At 35.1% G+C, this 23,816-nt stretch overlaps 1 protein-coding gene across 1 annotated transcript in view; it reads right to left on the minus strand.

Annotated features, from left to right (window-relative positions):
• NRXN1 (neurexin 1) overlaps window positions 1–23,816 on the minus strand; it is a 183,925-nt gene that overhangs the window by 118,279 nt on the left and 41,830 nt on the right. The window contains exons 3-4 of the mRNA XM_011981602.1: window positions 19,062–19,151; window positions 17,377–17,696 (exon numbers count right to left, since the gene is read on the minus strand). Coding sequence (XP_011836992.1) covers window positions 17,377–17,696; window positions 19,062–19,151 — 410 coding nt within the window. The remainder of the gene's footprint in view (window positions 1–17,376; window positions 17,697–19,061; window positions 19,152–23,816) is intronic.

Below are 23,816 nucleotides of genomic sequence, written 5' to 3' on the forward strand. Positions count from 1 at the left end.
TGGTAGTTTCTCCTGCATTCGTCCTCCTTCCTGCTGCCTTGTGAAGAAGGTGCCTTGCTTCCTCTTTGCATTTCACCATGACTGTAAGTTTCCTGAGGCCTCTCCAGCCATGCTGAGCTGTGGGTCAATTAAACCTCTTTCCTTTATAAATTACCCAGTCTCAAGCAGTGCTTTATAGCACTATGAAAACAGACTAATACAAGTTCTAATTGTTATCCCAATTTTTTTCAGCTTTCGACAAATCTGCATACACATTTGTCTTTGATTTTTAGCTGTTTATTTCACTTTTTAGCTATTAAATTTTATCATTCAGTAGGCTAGAGCAGAAATGGTAATATAGGTTTTACCTCACTTCTTAAGTTGTGATTAATTACAAACATGGCCACAATTCTTGCAATTCCTCTCCTTGAATTTGGGCTGACCATGTGTCTTGCTTAATCAGTGTGGCAAAAGCAATGTAACATGAGTTCTGTACCTGGGCCTCTAAAGGCTTTGCAAAATTCCATTTATACTTATGGGATTCTGTGATCAAACTGGCCTTCTGGAGGATGGGGCATACGCTGTTCTAACTAATCCATCTTAGATCAGTCAGTTTCTAGCTAGCATGGCAGCTGATCACCAACATATGAACTGGTCCAGTTGAGATCAGCTAAACCTAGCCCAGATCAGAAAAAACATTTACTGAAACCCAGCCCAAATGGCAGAACCACAGAATTATGAGCTAAATAAAAGGTCGCCATTTTAAGCAACTAAGTTTTGGAGGAGCTTGGAACCCATTAAAAACTAAATGACACAAAAGGTAAACTGAGAAACATTTTTTAAAGATAAAATTTATTTTAATCTAGCTTAAACAGAATATCTTTATTTTGATTACCTTTAATAGACGAAATAGGTAATGATAATTATATAGGGCTAAAACATTATATGGTTAGGTTTGAGTGTAAAATTGTTATCTCCTTTGTTCTTTTTTTTTAAGTCAGTTTCTGGGCTTCTACTTAGCAAAGCAAGCAGCAATCTGGCCTAACCACAATCAAAATTTATACAAAAATGTTTTTGAAGTCAAAGCAAAAAATCCAGTATATTGAAATATGGCTAATATCCAAAATCTTCCTCTCCTTCTAACACTACTTTAATATCTTACTAATATTTCTATTTCTTACTCCCTGGAATAAATTGAAATGGGATTAACAAGATAAAATTATACCTGGTTTTTCATTTTGGGTTTTCTTCATTGATGAATAGAGGGTGATGAAGTCAGAAATATAAGGCCATTTTCTCCTGAGATTTCATTAAAGATAAGATATTAGGGAGATTGAAGGCTATTGTGCTGGCTTACCACATCATGTACTTCCAACCATCAGAAGTGAATGACAATGCAACAATGCAAAAGAACTCAGCTCTTATCAACCACAGAAGCATTTAGAATTTCTGTGATTGCTCTTTGAGTACAAACGATCATTACTAAACTTTGACAAATTGGGAAGATTAAAAGATTTTTCAGGGTTGTATAAGTGCAATACTTTACATAAATACTCAACCAAGTAGAAACTGCTTCAGCAGGTTAAGCTAATGTGGGGAAGACACTAGAAATAGCAGAATTCAGAAACAGTAACTCCAATGCATTGTTTTCTTCATATTTCAGAATCTGCTAAAAGTTGAAAACCAGATTAATTGTGGCCATAGAAAAGACTTCTCATCTGTCATTTGAATGTGAAAATAAATTACTCGAAATGTAGTGGGCATTCTTTTCTGGACAGTGACTAAAGTACTACCAAACAACCTAAATTCCTCCAACCATAGTAGTAATTCCAATGTTCAGTTACAGTTAGAAAAAAGATAGATGCTCTTGTGTCTCTCCCTCCTAAGACCCCACAGAAGTGAAAGCAAGAAAAACAGCAGGCTGTAAACCCTTAACAGTGTAGGGAAAAAGTATTCATCAGTCAGGAAAATCAAGAGATTTCCATACCTTAGTGGAAGACTAGAAATGAATGAAAGAGGGTCGATGAGTGAAATAAGCAGAAAAATGAACAGCTTAGGATATGTAGAGATATCTGAGGATAAAGAAACAGTGGGAGCCAATCTGTAGATAGTCCGGGAGGAGATTAGCAGAAAATATACATAAAAATCACATCAGTTGACATCCCTCTACTCTGTGACATTGTGGTGGCCTCCAAGAAGGTCATCAGTGTTCCTCAGTGCCTGGCATTCCTGCCCCTATGTAATGTCCTTCCCTTGCATGTGGGCTAGACTTACAGCAGCCAGGAGGAAGTGTCACTTCCAAAATTAGGTTATAAAAAGCCTGTGGCTCCTATCCTGAGTGTCTCTCTCTCTCTCTCTCTCTCTCTCTCTCTCTCTCTCTCTCTCATCTGTCCTGGAAGAAAAGTACATTGCCAGCTGTTGTGAGGAACCCCTGCACATACATGTAAGATAATAAGGCATGCTGACAACCATGTAAGTGAGCTTGAAAGTGCATACCATCCTACACACACAGTGGAACCTTCAACTAAGACCACAGGACTGATCACCAGCTTACCTCCAGCCTCACAAGAGACATTGAGCCCAGCTCACAGGCATCCAGCTAAGCCTTACTGGGATTTCTGACCCATAAAAAGTGAAATAATATGTGTTTCTTATTCATAGCTGTCTAATTTGGAGATAATTTGCTATACAGGAACAGATAGCTAAATAACCACCTAAAATATAGAAAAGAATAGCTCTCTCCCTCCCTCGCTTCCTCCCTCCCTCGCTTCCTCCCTCCTCCCTTTCTTTTTTTTTGCCAAAAAAGCAAAGCCAACAAACAAAGTAAAATCTAGATAGTCTTTCTTTTAAAAGCAAAGAAAGGCCGGGTGTGGTGGATCATGCCTGTAATCCTAGCACTTTGGGAGGCAGAGGCGGGCAGATCACAAGGTCAGGAGTTCGAGAACAGCCTGGCCAATGTGGTGAAACCTCGTCTCTACTAAAAATACAAAATTAGCTGGTGTGGTGGCAGGTGCCTGTAGTCCCAGCTACTTGGGAGCCCGAGGCAGGAGAATTACTTGAACCTGGGAGGCGGAGGTGGTAGTGAGCTGAGATTGCCTCACTGTACTCTAGCCTGGGCAACAGAGCAAGACTCTGTCAAAAAAAAAAAAAAAAAAAAGCAAGCAAGCAAGCAAGCAAAGAAACTTCCGAGCACTTTGAGAGGCTAAGGTGGGCGGATCACCTGAGGTCAGGAGTTCAAGATCAGCCCGGTCAACATGGTGAAATCCCATCTCTACTAAAAATACAAAAATCAGCTGGGTATGGTGGCACATGTCTATAGTCCCAGCTACTTGGGAGGGTGAAGCAGGAGAATCACTTGAACCTGGGAGGTGGAGGCTGCAGTGAGCCGAGATCTTGCCACCACACTGCAGCCTGGACTACAGAGTGAGACTTGGTCTCATAAATAAATAAATAAATTAATTAATTAATAAGCAAAGAAACTGTGCAAGGAGAGGTAAGGTTCTTTCTGTGGATGTTCTCTATTTTGGCATCAGTTTGTCTGCTATATGCCTGCTATTTCCAAAGAAAAGCCTGCAGCTCTCCATACTCTGTTTACTCTCAACCTGACAACTAGTCCAGACTGGTGCTAAAGAATAGAAGATACACATCGAGATCTCTTTGGAGGTAGGTTGTTGAGGGAAAGAGATAAGGTTTGGCAGAATTAAAAGTGTGACTGGGAATTTAAAACGATGATATAATAAAGGCAAGAGATGCAATACAAGAAAAAATAAGTATGTTGAGTAGCTCATGGAGAAACAAAACTACAGAAAACAAATATGATTCAAATATAACGCAAAATAAAAGTCCTGATTTCTGAGAAACTGATAAGTGCAAGGGAATCCACTTGACCTTGATCCTACAGGTAGAAAAATTCTCCTTTGAGTAGTCCAGGTAGTATGATATTGAACTCATAAAAAAAGAAAGGTAATCTTAACATATAACTAAGATTAGTATTGGATAACATTTACAGAGTAATGGTAATCTAAATGGTCTTCATTGTTTTCCATTGTAGAATCCTCATAATCCAAATAAAATATGGAAGATTTAGTTGTGGTTGGTTGCCAGACAGAAAGTCAAAGTTAACATCCCTGGAAATATAATGAGATCATGAGGTGAGGAAAAGAAGAGGGAAGCTAGAGGAATGGGGAGGGGCATAAATATCTTTATCTTACTAATGTGGTTCCTTAAGACATAAGAGATATTCTTGCAAATTAATGGAACAAGAAATCAGATGCAAATATATTACTTAAAGCAACAAAATTTTTATAGTTTTATCGAATATATATCAAGTATTATATATAATATTTTATACATATACACACATATTTCAGAGGAGAGAAAAAAGCAAAAGAAAGGATTAAAGCCTGAGCTAATCCTCGATTTTCATACTGAGGATTGTATAAGTATTATATAAAAGGATTAAATAAACAAATGGAACATAAACATATTATTTGGAGATATGCATCTAATTACCAAAAAGAATTATTGAAAGACATTTTGTCTGGGGAATAAGACTGGAGGTGATGAGGGGATAAATGTGGGATTGTTGCTTTTTATATACCATCGTCTAAACTACATTGATTTGTTTTTATGTGCTTGCATTATTTTAATGAAAATAATATAACAATTATCCCCACTTGTATATGTACAACAAAGCAAAAAAATGAATTTTGGAAGTAACCTGTTATTAGTCTCAGGAATAGTGTTAAAAAGGAAGGTATAACTGATATTTGCAATTTGAGTTACCACCCATTTAAATATATTGTATTTTCAAATACGCCACACAGCAAGAGTAAATTCCTTTGACATTTTCTAGGCTTTATCAAGATTTGTCTGTTGTACAAAATTCATTCCACTACCCAAACTTCATTTAAGTCTTTGCATCCAATTAGTGTTATCCCAACATGTCCCTCTAATCTCTTCTTTTGCTTCTCTAGTTCTTTGTACTTCATTCCCATTTTAATTTGCCTACAAAAAAAAATCATAGTTTTTACATGCTTAAACTCTGCAATGAGTGTCTTCTAAAAATGTTATACATTTTCCATATTTCCATCTGGTTTTCAGCCATAGACAATGTCTAAATATCAACCTTATGCAAAGCTTGTCTTATAGCCCTGTCAAGAGTCACCAGTGCAAACTGGTTCTGTAATCATTAGGCTTCCTAGAGATTTTGCCTGTTTCTTCCACTCCCCCTAACTGGCTGAAGACATCCAAAAATCAGACAAACTGTTTGAAAATGTGGATTCCTGACTCTTCAAAATGGGCCCGCTACTTGCAAAATTGTGAAGTAAGTGTCAGCAATTTGTCTGTTGCTGACCACAGACAGCAAGGAAAAGGTCAACTCCTATTAAAACAATAAGAGATGATTTCCTGTAGAGAATTGAAAAACAATAATAAAGGTGATTAAAAGTCAGACTGCTTTTTTTTATTAGAGCATGTCAACAATTCTAAACAATGTCAGTGATAAAATATTCCTCTTGACAGGGGACCATTAACACTGCCCCTCCCCTACCTTGGTATGGCACTATAACCCAAAATGATGAGACTCTGGTAAACCTCTGGAACAGGGTTTTACACATGCTAATCTGTAACCTGGTAGGCAAAATTATACTACTTTGTGCCCATCTCTTTTCCATTTTAGGGACAACTACTGGTGCCTCCTTCCTAGTTTTATGAGAAGAATGTCAGTGGTATAATCTGAAATGGGAATTTTGCTTCCTGCATATCACATCCACCCCTTTTTCTTAAATAAGTATGCAAATGTTTTTTAAAAAAACAAATAACTGTAATTTTAAAATGTCTTTATACTGCATATAAAGGAAGTTAATTCTTTTATTATCTTGTTATATATACCATCTTTATTCTCTGCAAATATTGATTAATCCAGGAAAATTCAGGACTGATACGGTTTGGCTATGTCCCCACCCAAATCTCATCTTGAATTACAGCTCCCATAATCCCCATGTGCCATGGGAGGGACTCAGTGGGAGGTAAACGAATCAGGGAGGTGGTTTGCCCCATGCTATTCTCATGATGGTAAGTTCCCATGAGATAAGGGTTTCCCCCTTCTCTCATTCTTTTCCTTTCTGCCACCTTGTGAAGAAGGATGTGTTTGTTTCCTCTTTTGCCATGATCGTAAGTTTCCTGAGGCCTCCCCAGTCCTGCAGTTTGCGCAGTGTGGACTCACTCCTTCAAAACATACTCAGGGATAGCTGATGCAAAGGTAAGCTTGGAGGTATAGAAAATATAATATACTGTGAGCCAATTAAACCTCTTTCCTTATAAATTATCCAGTCTTGGGCATGTCCTTATAGCAGCGTGAGAACGGACTAATACAAGGACTGAGCAACATACAATATTTATCTCGGCATCAGATTATGCATTTTGTGTTCATTATTTATTCAAAAACCACTTACTAAGTGTCCACTTTGCACCAAACACTGCATTCGGTGCTGAGCATACACACATTAGTAAGACAAAGGACTTGACTTTAAGATGCTTGTCATAAAGAAAACTTAAGATTATAATCTCTAACAGGTAGATTATTATTTATCTATCTACTAAAATGAATGTCTATTCATCTATCTTTTCCAAAGTGCTATGAAAACAGGAAACAGGTTCTGCTTGGGGTTGTTCAGGAAATCATAAAGTAAAATGCAAAGTTTAAAATCTTCCTGTGACATTAACACTAACAAAGCTTTAGTATTTTTCAAATGTAGAAGTGTATTATTAACTAGATCACAGGTACAGTTGCAAAACAAGAAAAGGAGAAAATAGGAACACTGCTGGCAGATGAGTCAGTATATCAGAAAGTGGGAAGTTGCATTTTGAGTTTAGGCAATGTGAATAGTTTACTAATAGCATACCAAATACAAATTTCAGACTAGATGCTTTATACATGTGTTTTTTTACTTTTCTGAATCAAATTCCCAAACAATGTAGAATGCAAGGCCACACTGACAAAGTTACATAAGATAATTGAGCCACTAAATACATATGGAAAACTCCAGTCACAAAAGAGATTAAGTAATGTCTGAAACTATAGCGAAAATTCTCTCTCTGGATAGTGGAAAACCCTCAGTTCAGAACAGAACAAGTGGGGCACTTAATCTTCCTGTTGTGTCTTATCGTCTATCTTGTAATAAGTTGCCATGTAGACCCTGTCTAGAATCATTACCAACTGCTAGCTAATGCTGTGCATGGAAAAGTCAGACTTGGTAATGTCACCAAAGATTTTGAAAGGATATTAATGGATCCTTTTCATTTCTGAAAAAAATACAGATTAGAACCAGAGAACTTCCCTTCAAGAAGAATTTCTTTTGGAAGAAATTTATATTCCCTTTAGATCCATGAACACAGGTACCTACATCATTTTCTAGCTGTGGACCCACTCTTTCAAAACATACTCAGGGACAGCTGATGCAAAGGTAAGCTTGGAGGTGTAGAAAATATAAAAATCAGTTTCTCTCAAGTGTGTTGCAGGGCCAAATTTTTACTGCTGAATTTTAAATGCTGGCCTCTATTTAAGGAATATCTTATAACAGGTAGCATAGCATGGCAAAATACGTAGAGACTCCTCACTTGGTTCACTCTCTAATATTTTGGGGAATCTATAGTTGAATATATTTGTTACTTGGTCCTGAGATAATATGGGCCAAATGGAGAACCATTTCTCTTATATGAGATTCGGGTCATCATGTGTGAATCTGTAGTGTCTACAATAAGGTCTAGCATATGGAAGGAAGAATGAAGAAAAAGGGAGAAAGAAGAGAAGAAAAAAAGGCAAAAGCACAGTGGGGATGAGGATACTAAGGAAGCACAAATAGGCACCTGCTATGTGCCAGATGCTATGCCATGAGCTTTGTTTATGCAAGTTTATCTGATACTCTTAAAGAATGTGTCAAGACAAACGTGATTTTAAAGTTCTCATTGTTATTGCTTCATACTATACTCCATGTCACAGTTAAACATTGATGCTCAGAACTGTAACAGTCTTGGAAGTTTCTCAATAGCATAGAATTTATTCCATGTAAAGATGAAGATAAAAAAATTTAGCTTCCCCCATATGCCTCTGGAATCCTCTATACATCCTGCTGAAGTAGAAAAGTCCTAGAAGGGAGCTAAGGGGGCTGAGGTAGAAGTGAGCTAAGGGGGCCGAGGCTACCAACTCCTCTATTAAATCTACAGATTCGATGGTAATGCCTATTTTAGAAGAAGCTTTCCACAAATGCAACTTAGATTTTAAAGACATCAACAAGAGAATGTGGGTAATTCCAGAGTGAGGGTAGTGTCTAGCACATTGCCAACACTTAAGACGTGAAATAGTGTGTTTCTCCAATATGCTTGTTACTAAAAAGAGTCTAAAATATCTTTTCCACTTGCAATTTGTCTCTAAGATTCAATTGTGTTAGTGATGCTGTTAATAATATACTCTAAATCTATCATATACAAAAGCTTTGCTATTGTTGATATAGGGCACTTTATAATTTATGTATACATTCACTAGTAATCTAAGGTCTGAGAAATGGTTCTTCAAAAAAATCCTGAATTGCTAGGTATTTTATCCCAAGAAGAGCATAATAATATATCTAGCAAAGTGTGCTACATATATTAGTTGCACAGAAGATATTTGCAAATTTGTAATTTTAAATAAAAATATTGTGGATTTACAGGCAATATACAGCATGGTAAAAAAAAATACACACATACATATACTGCCTATTTTGTTTTGTTTTGTTAATTATCATTTAGAATGCTTACTGGATCAACCATTGGTTAACACAAGTGCTATTTGTCTGCTTGAGATTTTAAATAAAGAGAATAGTGATAACAAGAATACAGTGAAAGTTGTTTGGTAAATGCTGAATAAAGGCAGATAAACTAGCTGAGCCTTCTCTTGAGGTCCCAGCCTAATGGTGTTAATATATTTTTTTTATTGCTGGAGAACTTTTCAGTAATAACAACAGATTAAAAAAAAAAAGCTAATATAGGTTCTAGATGATAAAACATCTAATAAATCAACATAGATATTTAAAATTAATATTGACTTAGTTTATTGAACAAGCTTAATGTTTACATATATCATGAAGGAGAAAAGCAAGTATTGTTAACACACACATACACTCGTATACACACAATTATCTTTTTTGTTTTGAGACGGAGTGTCACTCTCTCACCCAAGCTGGAGGGCAGTAGCATGATCTCAGCTCACTACAACCTCCGTCTCCCGGGTTAAGCAATTCTACTGCCTCAGCCTCCTGAGTAGCTGGGACTACAGGTGCACGCTACCACACCCAGCTAATTTTTGTATTTTTTTCTTCCTCATTCCCCTCACAGAAAATGATTATCACATGTAAGAGATGAATAAATCAACAGGTACAATACAACCATAGGTATCGATTGAAAATCAGAAGTTCACAAAGTATTATAGAACAAATAATTTGTAGTGCCGATTAAAACTAAGACAATTAAACTAGGTTAGATTCTTGCTAGTTAGACATGAACTAATTATTTAATAAAAAGATATCCCTTTGTCCTACAACTGAGACTAGACATTTTAGAGGAAGTGCCAACTTCACCAGTCCTGAGAAAATTCCCACTGAAATCACTGTCACGTATCAATTAGGTACAAAGACTTCATTCAATATCTCCAATGCTGATAAAGAATATATCAAAAGATATATCAAGAATCATAAGCCCAATCTAGTCTAACTCACAGCTGGAAGTACTTGAAGTTTTTCATTCTCAAGCTGAAAAATGAGTATATAACGAATTCTTAAGCTCCTTCATCAAAATATGTTATCCAGGATAGATACAGAAATCATATTTGCAAGATTCAGTACCACACCATGAATTAGCTTCTGTGTGTGAACAACTGGGAAACAGACATAAGAAACTTCTCGAGTGCTCAGTCAACAATAATTTGAAGTTGGTGAGGAAGGAGGGGAGGTTGCATAAAACAGAGCAAGTTACAGGAATCCTCAGATAGCTCTTTGTTGTCCAGGACTGTTCCAGCATTGCAGTGTGTGTAGTGTTCATGGCCCTCATGATAACTCTCCCTTTGTGTCATTACCTGCCCTCCACTGCCCCTCACTTCCCATACATATATCCCTTAGGGGAATGGGGCTGCCTTATTCGACAGAGAATTCAGCTTGGTACATGCCACACCAATTGATGTGCTGCTATAGAAACATAAATTCACAGCTATTCTTCAAGGGCAGAGGAAATAGCTTTATAGGCAAGAAAGATGCTTTAATTTACAGTGTGTAGCTGAAGAATGCTTCTCAGACATGACTTTCAGATGCATGGTGCTCACCTGTGTCAGGTACTTTTAACATTTCTTTATATTTTAGGATGAACATATGAAATTCCTATTTTTTATAGTCAAAAATTGGTGAAGTGGCCATAATTTCATATGGTTCTTATACTCTTGACTCCTATAATCCTCACAATAAATTTACGAGGTGGGAAACTGAGGTCTAAGTAACTCACAGCTAGCATGTGGTAAACACAATGCTCGGATTTAGGTGGGCATTTTGGCTTCTGGAGTCAATGCCCTTGACCACTATGCATAGTGCCCCAACATCCCACACAAGCTTTCAGACCTTGGACTCCCAGAATGCAGGGCCTCATCATCTGACCATGGTAGGTGTCCAGCATGGAACCATATTTATAGGCAATGCCTAAATAGATACTATTAGAAGGAGTAATACATGATACAAAACTAAACTTCACTCATGACTCAAACACTTACTGTGTGACCTTGGACAAATGCTTCCCATTTCTGAGGGCTAAACTTTTCAGTCTATCACATAGAATAATTGTATATAGTACATGCATTAAGGAAGGGAACTATATGATTGTATTTGCATTTTCAAAAGGATAGTCTGACACCTGGGTGGAGATCACAATGGAGGTGGTTAAGACTATGAGAAAGCAGGAAGTGATGAGATTCTGAATAAAGGCAATACATAAGGGCAGAAGATAGATCACCTCAATGTATCCTGAAAAAAAGTGGGCAGCATAGCCTTGGGTAAGTTAGCTTTTCTATGCCTCCATTTTCTCCTTTTTGAAGAGGAATAATAATACCAAGCTCTACTTTCTGAGTTTCCATCTCTTCCTCAGATATACATATATATATTCTGCAGGATGTGATTACACTCCTGATTTAATTAGCAAAATATTTATTAGAAGCCAGAGGACCACAGAGGTCAGGTCCTTCTAAAGGTTAGGAGCAGGTAAAGTATATCTTGGTGTTGCTTTTGTTCTTTTCTCTGGCTTCCAGTTTCCTAAGAAAGCTAATACTGCCAATGTCACTATCCATGCAGCGTGCAGTCCTGCTGCGTCTGAAGAAACGCCTGAAGATTAATATACCAAAGTTTAATGTAACTGATACCTACATCTCAAATACTTTATGCACATCTATTCAAAACAGATTTCCATTTCATGGTTCCCTTCCACACACAGGCATCTCCCTTGTCCTTCCTTTGTTTTTTTTTTGTTTGTTTGTTTGTTTGTTTTTTCCTGCAGCCTTGACACCCCATGCTATTTGTTTTCTTGTCTATTGCCCATCTTTTCCAACTAGAACATAAGTTCGGTGCAGAAAAGTCTAATTTTGTTCAATGCTGTATTTCTACGTAGTAGAAAGGTACCTGAGATATAGTAAGTGCTCATCAAACTTGGTTGAGTCAATGAATGAATGGATAGATGAATATGTTTATCTCAGACTAGCTTTGTGGGAAGACGTCTCAAAACCAAGGTTGCATCTACCAATAGAACATTTTGTCTTCTAGTAAAACTTCCAAACCCCAAAGAAAATGCACCATGCAGAACTTAAAAAAAAAAAAATCCTTTAAAATGCATTACTGTAGCACTTTTTCTTGCCACTAATGAGAGGAGAAAAACACATTCTGAATAACTGTTGCTTACACACATTTAAAATTACAATACATTACACTCTTCTCACCAGGCACCATTAAGTTTAGGAGAATGTGCCTTTGTATATATTTTAAAATATACATTAAAGTGTTTTTCTTTCAAATGTGCACTAAAATTTGCTGTAAAAGTGTACATTAACTTAAGTGAATTCAGAACAATGATTGGACTAGGGAAAATAAATTAATTATTCATGTCATCAGTATTTTAAAAATGCACAGTGGTTATCAGGAACATATATAATTATAAGTAATGCTATTATTTTTAATAGCGAAGCTACGGCTAAGGTTAATTAATATTTTTAATAAAAATAATTTTTTTTCTTTGAAGTCGCAAAATGTATTTTGTTAGTTCTAAATATTTTTCAAGGAAATGTGTGTGAACTCTGCTTATATTTTTCAAACAAATAATATTCATTTTTCATGAGTACCTCCAAAGCCTCCAAGCAAGCAACAGAAGTATCCAATATATTCATATTCTTTTCTTGCATGAACATTAACTGGGTTATTTTTCAGAAAACCCAACTGGGAATCAAATGCCACTGACTTTAATAGGATGTCTCATACGTGAAATGAATGTCTCTGACAATCTACCAATAATATTTCTTGAATTCTCAATAGTTCCTTTCCTTGAGTAGGTTTGCTAACTCCACCCTGAAAAAAAAAGCCTAACTGAAACCATGGAACTCCTCCAATACATTTAACACATATTTACTGATTCCGTCTCACTTTATAATTTAATTTCTTCCCAAGAGTTGCAAACTATAGTCCCTCCAATAAAAAACCAGAATCTCTCAAAATTTTATCCTCTCTCTTTTCTCAAGACTTTTGAAACAAGATGAAAAGAAAATGAAAAACATTATGGATTCTAAACACCAGGCAAGGATACTAGAAACAAATTTTGCTTCGAATACAAAGAATAGGACATAATATGTATTATTCTTATGCAGTATGATTTTCTTACAAAGGTAAGTTTTGGATATGCTATAAAAGCAGAGTACAATATCATTTATAAACCAAATAGGATACTTTTGAGAGTCAAAAATATACTATTAATAATTACACTGAACATCAGGCATGCACAGGTACTATCCAGGCCAACTGGGCTGCATGGCCACATGACGGAAGACAGAGGTGAAATCTGTGTTTTGGTAAATAACCATGAGAAGACTTAATTAAGAGCATCATCACTAGAATCAAAGAAATTTTAGAGCTGAGTACAACTCAAGAATTTCCTAGTTCAACCTACTTATTTTACAGAGGCAGCAAGGTCAAAGTACAATGATGTGACCCAAGTTGTCCAAGTCACAGGACAAGGTAGGTGGTTGTGTTGAAAGTGGAAACCAGGTCTCCTCATTCACCATGCTTTTTCATTATACTATAATCTCTCTACAGTATGTATGTATTCTCTACAGTACGTATGTAGCTTGTAAAATATTCTCGAAGGAAAGAACAAAAAGATCATAAAATGTGCTATAAAGAACATTCCAGAAGCGATGTCACAAGCTTGATCTTAAAAGAAATAGCACAGCTCAATTTTCCTTTCTATGTGGACAGGCAAAGGAAGGAAATGTTGTCCTCTTCATGTTGGCTTACATGTACTCATCTCATAAGACATTGCAAGTTTAATTAGAATAGGGAACATTTAGCAGCCAAAAAACTTGCATGATACTCACGCTGCGCACCAAGAAGCTCTCAGAACCTCCAAGAACTTTATAACACCCATAGTTTTTACAAATAATTGCTTTTCGAGATTAGCCTTCTGGAAAGTTTCATAAAATGAGGGGGCCTTACGGAAACATTTAAAAATTAAATATTCCAAGTAAAATGAATTTTATAAATTTTATGTAATTCACATAAAAAGTACTATCAATATTGTTATATTCACATTAAAATGAACCATTTGATCAGAAGTTTTGGTAAATGTTCCTATTATATCTTGATATAAATCACATCTTTCTGAAGTAAACATTGGGCTGAAAATTGATTATCATTCAAAGGAAAAGGCCGGGCCCGGTGGCTCGTATCTGTAATCCCAGCACTTTGGGAGGCCAAGAGGGCGGATCACGAGGTCAGGAAATCGAGACCATCCTGGCTAACACGGTGAAACTCTGTCTCTACTAAAAAAAAAATACAAAAAAACTAGCCGGGCGAGGTGGCGGGCGCCTGTAGTCCCAGCTACTCGGGAGGCTGAGGCTGAGGCAGGAGAATGGCGTGAACCCGGGAGGCGGAGCTTGCAGTGAGCCGAGATCTGGCCATGGCCACTGCACTCCAGGCTGGGCGACAGAGCGAGACTCAAGTCTCAAAAAAAAAAAAAAAAAAAAAAAAAATGAAAGAAAAAGAAAAAAGAAAACTTTTTTTTTTTGGACTTTATGGAGGATATTTTGATGAACACTCCTATATTCTCTGAGTCTGTGAAAACGGAAATACATTTCTTCCTTATTACTACCCTTGCAGGATGGCTGAACAAACCTCATCTCATCTATTTGAAATGAATCCAATTTAATTCTGCCTGACCAAAAATCTGTTTCCATAGTTTTAAAACATGCAATCACCCCAAGGTACATGGCCATTGTAGCTTAAGTGGCTCAGTGTTATCACTGAGAAAAATGCACTTTGATTGAGAAAACAGTCCAGTGTGGCTTTTGAAAAATGAAATGACCCCTTCTGATACACAATTTAGTAAGAGAGTTGATAAAAGCAGGCAGATATGACCACTATGGATAATATTTAAAGGAAGATGCTTCATCCAAACTGCAAAAATAGGACAAAGGTTACAGTTTCGAAATTAACATTAGAAATTTATCTCATATTTAAATTTCCTAGTTTAAATATTACTGTATTTAGAGGACAATTGAAATGTCAACTATGAATTATGGAAAAATTCAAACAAATTATTCTGTTACTCAAATATAAATAAATTGCTTTCTTCCTTAATGTTTTTCCCATACATACATGTGTTGTTACCTGTATTTATATATATATATATATCACGACTTAAGAAACTTTTAAAAACTATTAGCCCAACTTTAAAATATCGTTGCTACAATTGAATACTTGTAACATATTAATTCAAATTCTTTAATTACTGTCATTGGTTTATTACAAAGCTAACAATTCTGAATATCTATTTTTAAATGAACCTAATAATCTTTTATTTAAGTCAATATCTCCTCAAATGAACCAAGTATTCACTAATTAATTAGATCATTTACATCTATAAACTGCTGCTGTCTTCAAACATGTAATAGCTTATAATAAAAGAGGCTCTTTTCATTGGCAATTAATGAGCAGTTAACTGTTTACCTTTTGCATCAATTAATATTATAAAATGCATAAATCTTTATTTCTGCATTTCTAGGTATTTAGCTTTCAAATGAAACAGCTATTTTGTACTTAAAAATAGTATTTCTTAATATATGTTACTAATTGACAAAATACATAAAACCAATACTGATAATTTTTTTTCTTCTTTTGGGACACATCTGGTTTATATAGGAGATTTGGCAACTGTAATTTCATTAATGATAAAACAAGACTACTAAGAAAACTAACTGATTATTTCAAATTATATTCATAAAAGCATTCCTAACTCTGAATGTCCTCTTGTGAATTATTTTAGATAAAGAAAGTCTATCAATTTATTTGAGTTTCATTTTTTCTGTATCAGATTTACTTTAATAACTTGCTTATCAGTAAGTGAACCATAAATCTACAACAGTAACAAATCATTAATGAAATATTAGCAAAGAATGTTAAATGGAGCTATTGGGCAAGCATAAATCTTTCTAAAGTCACAAGTCTTTATCCAAGGAACTAAGTGTTATGATGTTATTGGCAACCTTATAAATCCTAACAAGAGAGAAAATCAACAAAAGGATCACACTGCAGGCAAATATTCCTACTAAAATGTATATTCCTTGAGGGCAGGGATTTTTGTTTGCTGTTACCAATATATCTTCATGCCTAGAAAAGTATCTGGGACATGTAGAGAGTGATCAATAAATATATATTTGTGAACATCCTATAAGACATCCCATTTTATTTTGTAACCAAATGCAAATAAGAAAGGAAAAGAGAGAAAAATGAAAATAAGTGCACATGCAGGTGCAATATATCCAACACTACATTGAATTTGCAGAATTTGTATTTTTTGCCCATCCCTCTTCTAGGACATTTTCTCTTCCTGTATTCTGTTCCTCTCACCCTTTTCCATTCAAATTAAAAACCAGAGTCTATTTTCTTCATTTTCTGGGAAACATATGTTAATTCATATTTAGGGTGCTGATACAAACAGAATTTGCCTTCTATTATTTTCCTTCCAAATTGGATGCAGGTCTGTTTCAAATGCATGAAGTAAAAGCAAATTTAAATATAATTATCATTCTTGCTTCTTCAGAATGCACTTTTCTGGAAAAGTGAGGATCGTGTATTTGGAAAAGCTTTAAATGGCACCTACTGAATATACTCACTATCAGTAAAACAGAACAAAATGTAACAATTAATTTTGGACCAAGGATAATACACAATTCTGAAAAAAATAACAACTGGATATGTACAAAGGCTATAAATACTGACAGGAATCTAATGGCATTTGAACAGCATCTAACAGCATTTCAAATAAGGGTTTTTTTTTCCTGTGTTCTTCACTGATGGAACAACAATATCCAAACCGGTGCCTGAAATGTAGTAGGCAATCAATAGTTATGTCTTGACTGAATTAACATACTTCCAAGTTGTGCAAATGCCACATTTAAAAATTATATTCTTCAAAAATTTTAGGCACAAGATTGAAATAAGCTAATTAAAGTTCATTCTAGGTGAGGGCAAATAATCACATATACAAAATATCTTATCCCATATTTTGGGTTTGCGTACTTAGATAAACCAATAGAATTTTCTTTTTAAATAAATAGTGAAAGAGTAGACCCATCATTCACCAAGAAAGCCACATGGCTATCAATTCAAAATTTTAAACTTCAAAATACAATGCAAGTATTGTACTATTGAAATATCTCTTTTAAGATTACATTTGCTTTGATTTTATTTTGAAGTGCTAAGCTTAAACAGACAAGGTTTTCAAATATTTCATTAACTTGTTCATTTAAACTAAAAAGTGAAAATCCTATGTAATCAGCAGACAATCCACTCAGCTTGGGCTAGAGGAGGGTTATGGAATCAAGACTATCATTTAGCATCTAACCAACCAAAACAAAATCTTTTGTAAAAGTCCACAAAACTCTAATGAACAACATATACACATTTCATATTCAAACGGAATGCATTATGTTAAGCTAGTCTCAGAGGAAGCTGTAGTGCCTGAGATCAGAAAAATGTTCCATTTTAGAAAAAACACACATGCAGAAAAGCCCACCATCATAAAAAATATAGGATGAAAATGAAGGAATAAAATCCACAGGCTCACCTGGCTAATGGGTTCTTTTGTCGGGGGCTTTCCTCTTCTGGCTGTGCTAGTAGCCAGGGTCGTGGTAGTCTCCATAATTGATGTGGACATCTCTGATTGCATGGCAGTGGCTGTCGACTCAGTTGTCATAGAGGAAGGCACTTCACCAACCAGTCTCACATTTCCCACTATGGCGATGTTGGCATCGTTTTCGGCTGCCATATTCAGAACTTTCAAGCCATTGTAGTAAAGCCCAGAGAGCTGGCCCTGGAAGGGCTGGCCCTGCTCTTTCCCGCCAATTATTATGGTTGCTTGGCTATTGAAGATTGTGAGCTGACGCCCTGTAAAAATAATATTACATACATGCAAAAATGTTGATTGTGAACTCTATATCTACAAAGGATGATAAAACAGATCTTTCATGGGGTGAATAATGAGAGCAATAAACTATAAGAGAGGCATTTGACTCATAATTCATTGCTTATAAATGAGGTGTCCATGAAATGCATAATTATTGGCAAATACTTGTAAATTCTCAACTTATTATAAATGTAGTGCTTTTGCTAAAAGACCAATCAAAGATATTTATTACAAATCAGTTTTTAGTGGATCCCTTTCCCCTTTTACATCAAGATCTTATATTGTTGGTGTCTTAAGTCTAAATTGTTAAATTTTAAAAATGTAAGATAACATTTCAAGTATTTGTCATTCTGAAATTACCACTGACAGAAACTAATACATAGCAGCTGAAATCTAATTTAAATTTTATGGTAAAAATTTCATAATTCACATAATGTCCACATATATCTATATTTTATTCTTTAGTGCTGTTTATTTTTTGAAGGCAATCATTCATTGTTATTTGAATTATTCTATTTTTCCGGCAATCACACTGAAAAGAAATGCATGGTTTACACTGAGCATGTCAGAGACAAAAAAATTCCAAAAATATTTTTTCTGATTGGCTTTCAGCAAGTCTATCAAAACAAAACAAAATGAAAAAAAAAAATAGCTTCGGATGTAAAAAGCGGCTTCAGGAATGATACACAAACCGATGGAGAAATTATGGCACATTTCCATCAAACAGCAATCCTTAACAACAGTCCCATTATCATCAAATTGAGTATCCAGTTTTAGCAGACTGCTCTCTGCTCATAAAAGCATGCACACAACTTTAAGTTCAGTTTTAATTAGGTCTTGTTCCCAAATCCTCTTAGAAGGTTGCAAACGTTAAAGGGACTTCATTATGACCGGCAATTCATATTGCCCACTATTTAAGATTCCTAGAGTTTAAACAAAGAGTTTTTTTTTTTTTCAGGACCATAATAAAGATATCAGAACTACATATATTTTAGTTAATAATTTAGAGGCTGGAACATGTAATATAATCTATGAATGATTTATCATTTTGGGTTAATGCTTGCTGTGAGTACCCTCATAGATTGAGTTAGTGGATTATATTTAACAGTCCCTTTAACCTTAAGTTAACTGGGTAAGATTATTAAACAGCTGGTACGTCTAAAAATGTATAGAAATTATTATACAAGGTATGCAAATATTACTATCTACATTTTACTGTTTTAAAGTTGTTTTTAATTTAGTTTTACGGAAAATTTATTTTTTATGTTTATTAGTGTTACAATGAAGTACTACTTGGTTATGTTCAAATTATTTTTTTATTTGAAGTTTTAATCAATGTTTTTTACCTTTGTCGAGTAGCCATTCATCAACTACTCGACCAAGTCGATATGGAATTCGCTGTCTAGCAATCGCCAGGCGCTCGTTATCATTGTTTCCTTTAAAGTTTAAAGAGACATTTCATTGGTTAAAATCTGTAAGGTCAAAGGTTAAAAGTTAATACTTAAAGCTTGAGCTATACAGTTGCCACATGATTTTTTGAAATTTGGAATTTTAAAAAGTTCTACCTAGAACATTTCATGTTTCAGACTTGTCATTCATTCATTTATTTTATTTTAGCAAACAAAATTATTCCTATGTTAATTGAAAATTAGAAATCTGCATTTGAGCTAGGTTATTAAACTTATGTTATAGACAGACCCGAACAACCAATTTAAACAGCATATAATAGCTTTACAAAAAATGACCATTGACCTCAGGGTTTTGTCTTTTTGATGTTTCTTATTAACTAGTTAAACATGTTCAGGTGAAACAGGTTTAAGTTTTCAAAATACATTCAACCTCTTATTCCAGATTAATAATTTATGATCACCAAACTTAATACCATCTTTGGCACACTGAAGCATCTAAAATAGGCCTAGCATACTTTATTTCCTAGTCAGAAAACAGAAATTCTTATTCACCTCATTTAAGAAAACAACAAAGTCCAAATAGTTCTTGTGTATTTCATACAAATTGATTTATCAATCACTCGGACATCACAAGAGAATACATCTTGCATCATCCAGATATGTTATTATAGGAAAAGGCTTTGACAAAAGTGACTTTATTTGAGCATCCTTGAGTTTCATTTAAAGCTTAACATGTTGAAGCAAATAACATTTGAAAAAATAATTAAATGTATGTTTTTATATAGTCAAATAACTGCTTTTTATTAAGTTATTCTTTAAAAGCATGACACCTTAAGGAACAAATACAAGCCACAAACAGTGGCCGCTATTCATAGATCTAACGTAAGTGAGAGCCCTGCTTCTTTGCATAAAAAATTATCTGCTAGAAACACTGTTTAAATTGACCTTGAATATTGCTGGCAAATAGATGAGTGTTTTCTTGATCTGTAAAGCACTTAGGAAGAATCTGAGATGCCATCTCAGTGCTGAATTCTGTATAATGCAAGAAGAGATTTTCTATTCCATTAGAATTAACTAACATGGAAATTTGAGCTAAGACATTTTGGCATTAGCTCAGATGAGGACTCAGAGGTGAAAGAAATGTTGAACACTAGTACTATCTACATAAAAAGACTGGAGCATTTTGTTAGAGAAGATAAACAAATAAATTTACATTTTATTTCTCTGATTTAGAATAATTTATAAGTGCTTTCTTTTGCTACTCTTATAATACATTATACTTACCACAATAAACCCAGCATAATACTGATTACACACTTTTGGAGACACAGAAAAGAACTATCTTTTAGACCTCATCTGTTTGTCATCTGAATGTCTATATGACTGAATGTATTTCACACATTAATATTTAATTTAAAATGCAAATATCAAAGTCAAGGCAAATATAACGTTTAATGAAAACATTAATATGTATTTTATATTTATATTACATATATAAAATATGTAAAATAATATTTTATAATGTGGGAATACAGTTTTGTTAAACTAATGATTTTTTAAAAAGCACACGAATGGTACAAAATTCCAACCCTGTCTTCCATTTTTAAAAGTGTACACAATTTGTGTTCTCTTTTGTATGTTTTCATATATGCATATTTGGACATTTTTTAAAAAATGTAATACTAGTTACTTTAGGACAGTGTGATTATTGATCAATTACGTGTTTTTGGCTTATATGTGATTTTATATAATAAGCATGTTTGACGTGTAATTTGAAAAGCAATCACAAAATATTTTTCAAAAACACATACCCTTTGCTCTATAGTCTTCTTTGTCACTCAACACTCATTCCAGCTCACACTAGTATAACACTTCTGACAACTTTATGATTAGGTGGTTCCTTATGTTTTTCATGCTAGAGTCTTCCAATCATCAGGAATGACCCACATTCTCTCAGACACCATCCAAATCTAGGTTGCAAATCCCTCTTGCCCAAGTACTACTACAGTCTATTGACAGACCTCTCTGCATCTTCTCTGCAATTAATCACACCCATTTTCTACATCTCAGTCAATATTGAATCACGCCACTTGTCTAGTATAAACCTTCTCATTTCTCTTAGGATAAAATCTCAGACCCTTAGTGAAGTTTATAAGTACTTCCACGATCTGGTCCCTTCCTACCTCTCTGTCCCCTCTCACAGCCATCACTGCCTCACTCTGCTCTTTTTATCCTTATGAGACTTCTTTCAATTCTTCCACAGTTTTTCTTTCTTCTCTCTGGGACTTTGCACATGTAGCTTTCTTTATGGGAAATACTCTCCCTTGCTCCCACCTCATCTCCATTTCTCATTAGCTAACCATTACTAATTAATGGAATCTTCTTGGCAGGAACATTGTTCCCCAGAAGGTATTCCCTGATGTCATCAGGTTAGATTAGGACACTTGACTATGTGTTTTGTAGCTCCTGAAACATGCCCTTTAGAAAGAAGCATTGAGCCTATGATTGCATACTTGATAGTTTGCCTTCAAACTTTGAATATCCCTCCATGAGGTCAAGTACTATGCTACTACGTGCAGTGTTTATTATTTCTTCAGTATTTACTTGCACAATACCTATCACATACACTCCTATGAAATATCTGTAGAATGAAGTAGTCAAGAAAATATCGTTTTTAGTTCTGGTGGCTTCTGTTGTATTATTAACACATTCTTACAACCCAACAACATTATAAAGAAAAAGAAAGTAAATACTAGTGTCCAGAGAATAAACCATTTGTAGCTAAGCCTCCCTTTGCACTTTCCAAAGGAAACATCATATCCTTCACTTATAATTTTATTTTTCAATGAATTGTCACTGATTTGAACATCTCTACAATCAGTTCATTATTTGTTTAACAATAAATTCCCCGTGTCACAAAATTGGTAAACATAGTTATTATTAGTAAGGAAAGGTTGGGGAAAAAAGTTCTAAATAAGACAGGTGGAGAAAAACCAAAGTTTTATAGATTATTTTAATGACTTTAAAAAAGATCACATAAACACATGAATACATTCACACATACATACATACAATTTGTCCTCAGACATTTGACTAGTATTAATAGAATAATTGTGTGATTGATACAGTATGACAGTATGATGTAAGTCAACAGAAGCTTTTGAAGATTCTTGCTGAGACTCAGCTAAAGCAAGAACATAAACACTGAATTCGCAATGATTAACAGAGGTCACCTAACAACAACAATAAAACAATGTAGAAAATACAGTAGGCAGTAGACACAAGTATGAAAATATGTGATAATATATAAGAAAGGTAGCCACACAAGGGGATCATATCTTCCTACTATCCCAGAATATCAGATGCCTACTAATTTAGTGAGCACTGTTTTAAACTGAAGAACTTTTTAATTACAGGACAGACTTTATTCTTGTATGGGTAATGAATGGAAAATCAGATGGTGCTTATTCAATTCAATATAGGCCTACTTTATTCTCTAAATTCTTTGTTCTCCTACTAGAATAAAAAACTAGTGACTTTTCTGCAGCAAAATTACATGTAGATACATTGTGACATGGTTTGGCTGTGTCTCCACCCAAATCTCATCTTGGATTATTGCTCGCATAATCCCTAAATGTGGCAGGAGGGACCCAGTGGGACATAATTGAATTATGGGGGTGGGTTTTTTCAATGCTGTTCTCATGAGAGTAAATAAGTCTCACGAGACCTGATGGTTTTATAAAAGGCAGTTCCCCTGCAGATGTTCTCTTGCCTGCCACCATGTAATACATGCCTTTGCTCCTCCTTCAACTTCCGCCACGATTGTGAGGCCTCCCAGCCATGTGGAATTGTGAGTCCATTCAACCTGCTTTTCTTTATAAATTACCCAGTCTTGGGTATTTCTTCACAGCAGTATGAAAATAGACTAATACAGTAAATTAGTACTGGTATAGTGGAGTACTGCTATTAAGATACCTGAAAATGTGGGAGTGACTTTGGAACTGGGTAACAGGCAGAGAATGTAACACTTTGGAGGGCTCAGACGAAGACAGGAAGATGTGGGATAATTTGGAGCTTCCTAGAGACTTGTTGAATGATTTTGACCACAAAGTCTAGCCTGAGGTGGTCTCAGAGGGAGATGAGGAACTTATTGGGATGTGGAGCAAAGGAAACTATTGCTACATTTTAACAAACAGACTGGCAGCATTTTGTCCCTGCGTTAGAGATCTGTGGAACTTTGAACTTGAGAGATGATTTAGAGTATCTGGTGAAAGAAACTTCTAAGCAGCAAAGTGTTCGAGATTTGACTCGTGTGCTCTTAAAAGCATTTAGTTTTACTCATTTATAAAGATATGGTTTGGAACTGGAACTTAAGTTTAAAATGGAAGCAGAGCATTAAAGTTCAGAAAATTTTCAGCCTGACGATGCAATAGAAAAGAAAAACCCTTGTCTGAGGAGAAACTCAAGCCAGCTGAAGAAATTTGCATAGGTAATGAGGCCCCACTGGTTAATTGCCAAGACAATGAGGAAAATGTCTCCACAACATGTCAGAGATCTTTACAACAGCACTTCCCATCACAAATCTGGAGGCCTAGGAGGAAAAAATGTTTTTGTGGGCTGAGCCCAGGGCCTTGCTGTTTGCGCCGTCTCGGGACTCAGTGTTTTGCATCCTAGCGGTGGCTAAAAGGGCCA

The sequence above is a fragment of the Mandrillus leucophaeus genome, unplaced genomic scaffold, assembly GCF_000951045.1.
Source record: "Mandrillus leucophaeus isolate KB7577 unplaced genomic scaffold, Mleu.le_1.0 Scaffold229, whole genome shotgun sequence".
In the NCBI taxonomy this organism is placed as follows: domain Eukaryota; kingdom Metazoa; phylum Chordata; class Mammalia; order Primates; family Cercopithecidae; genus Mandrillus; species Mandrillus leucophaeus.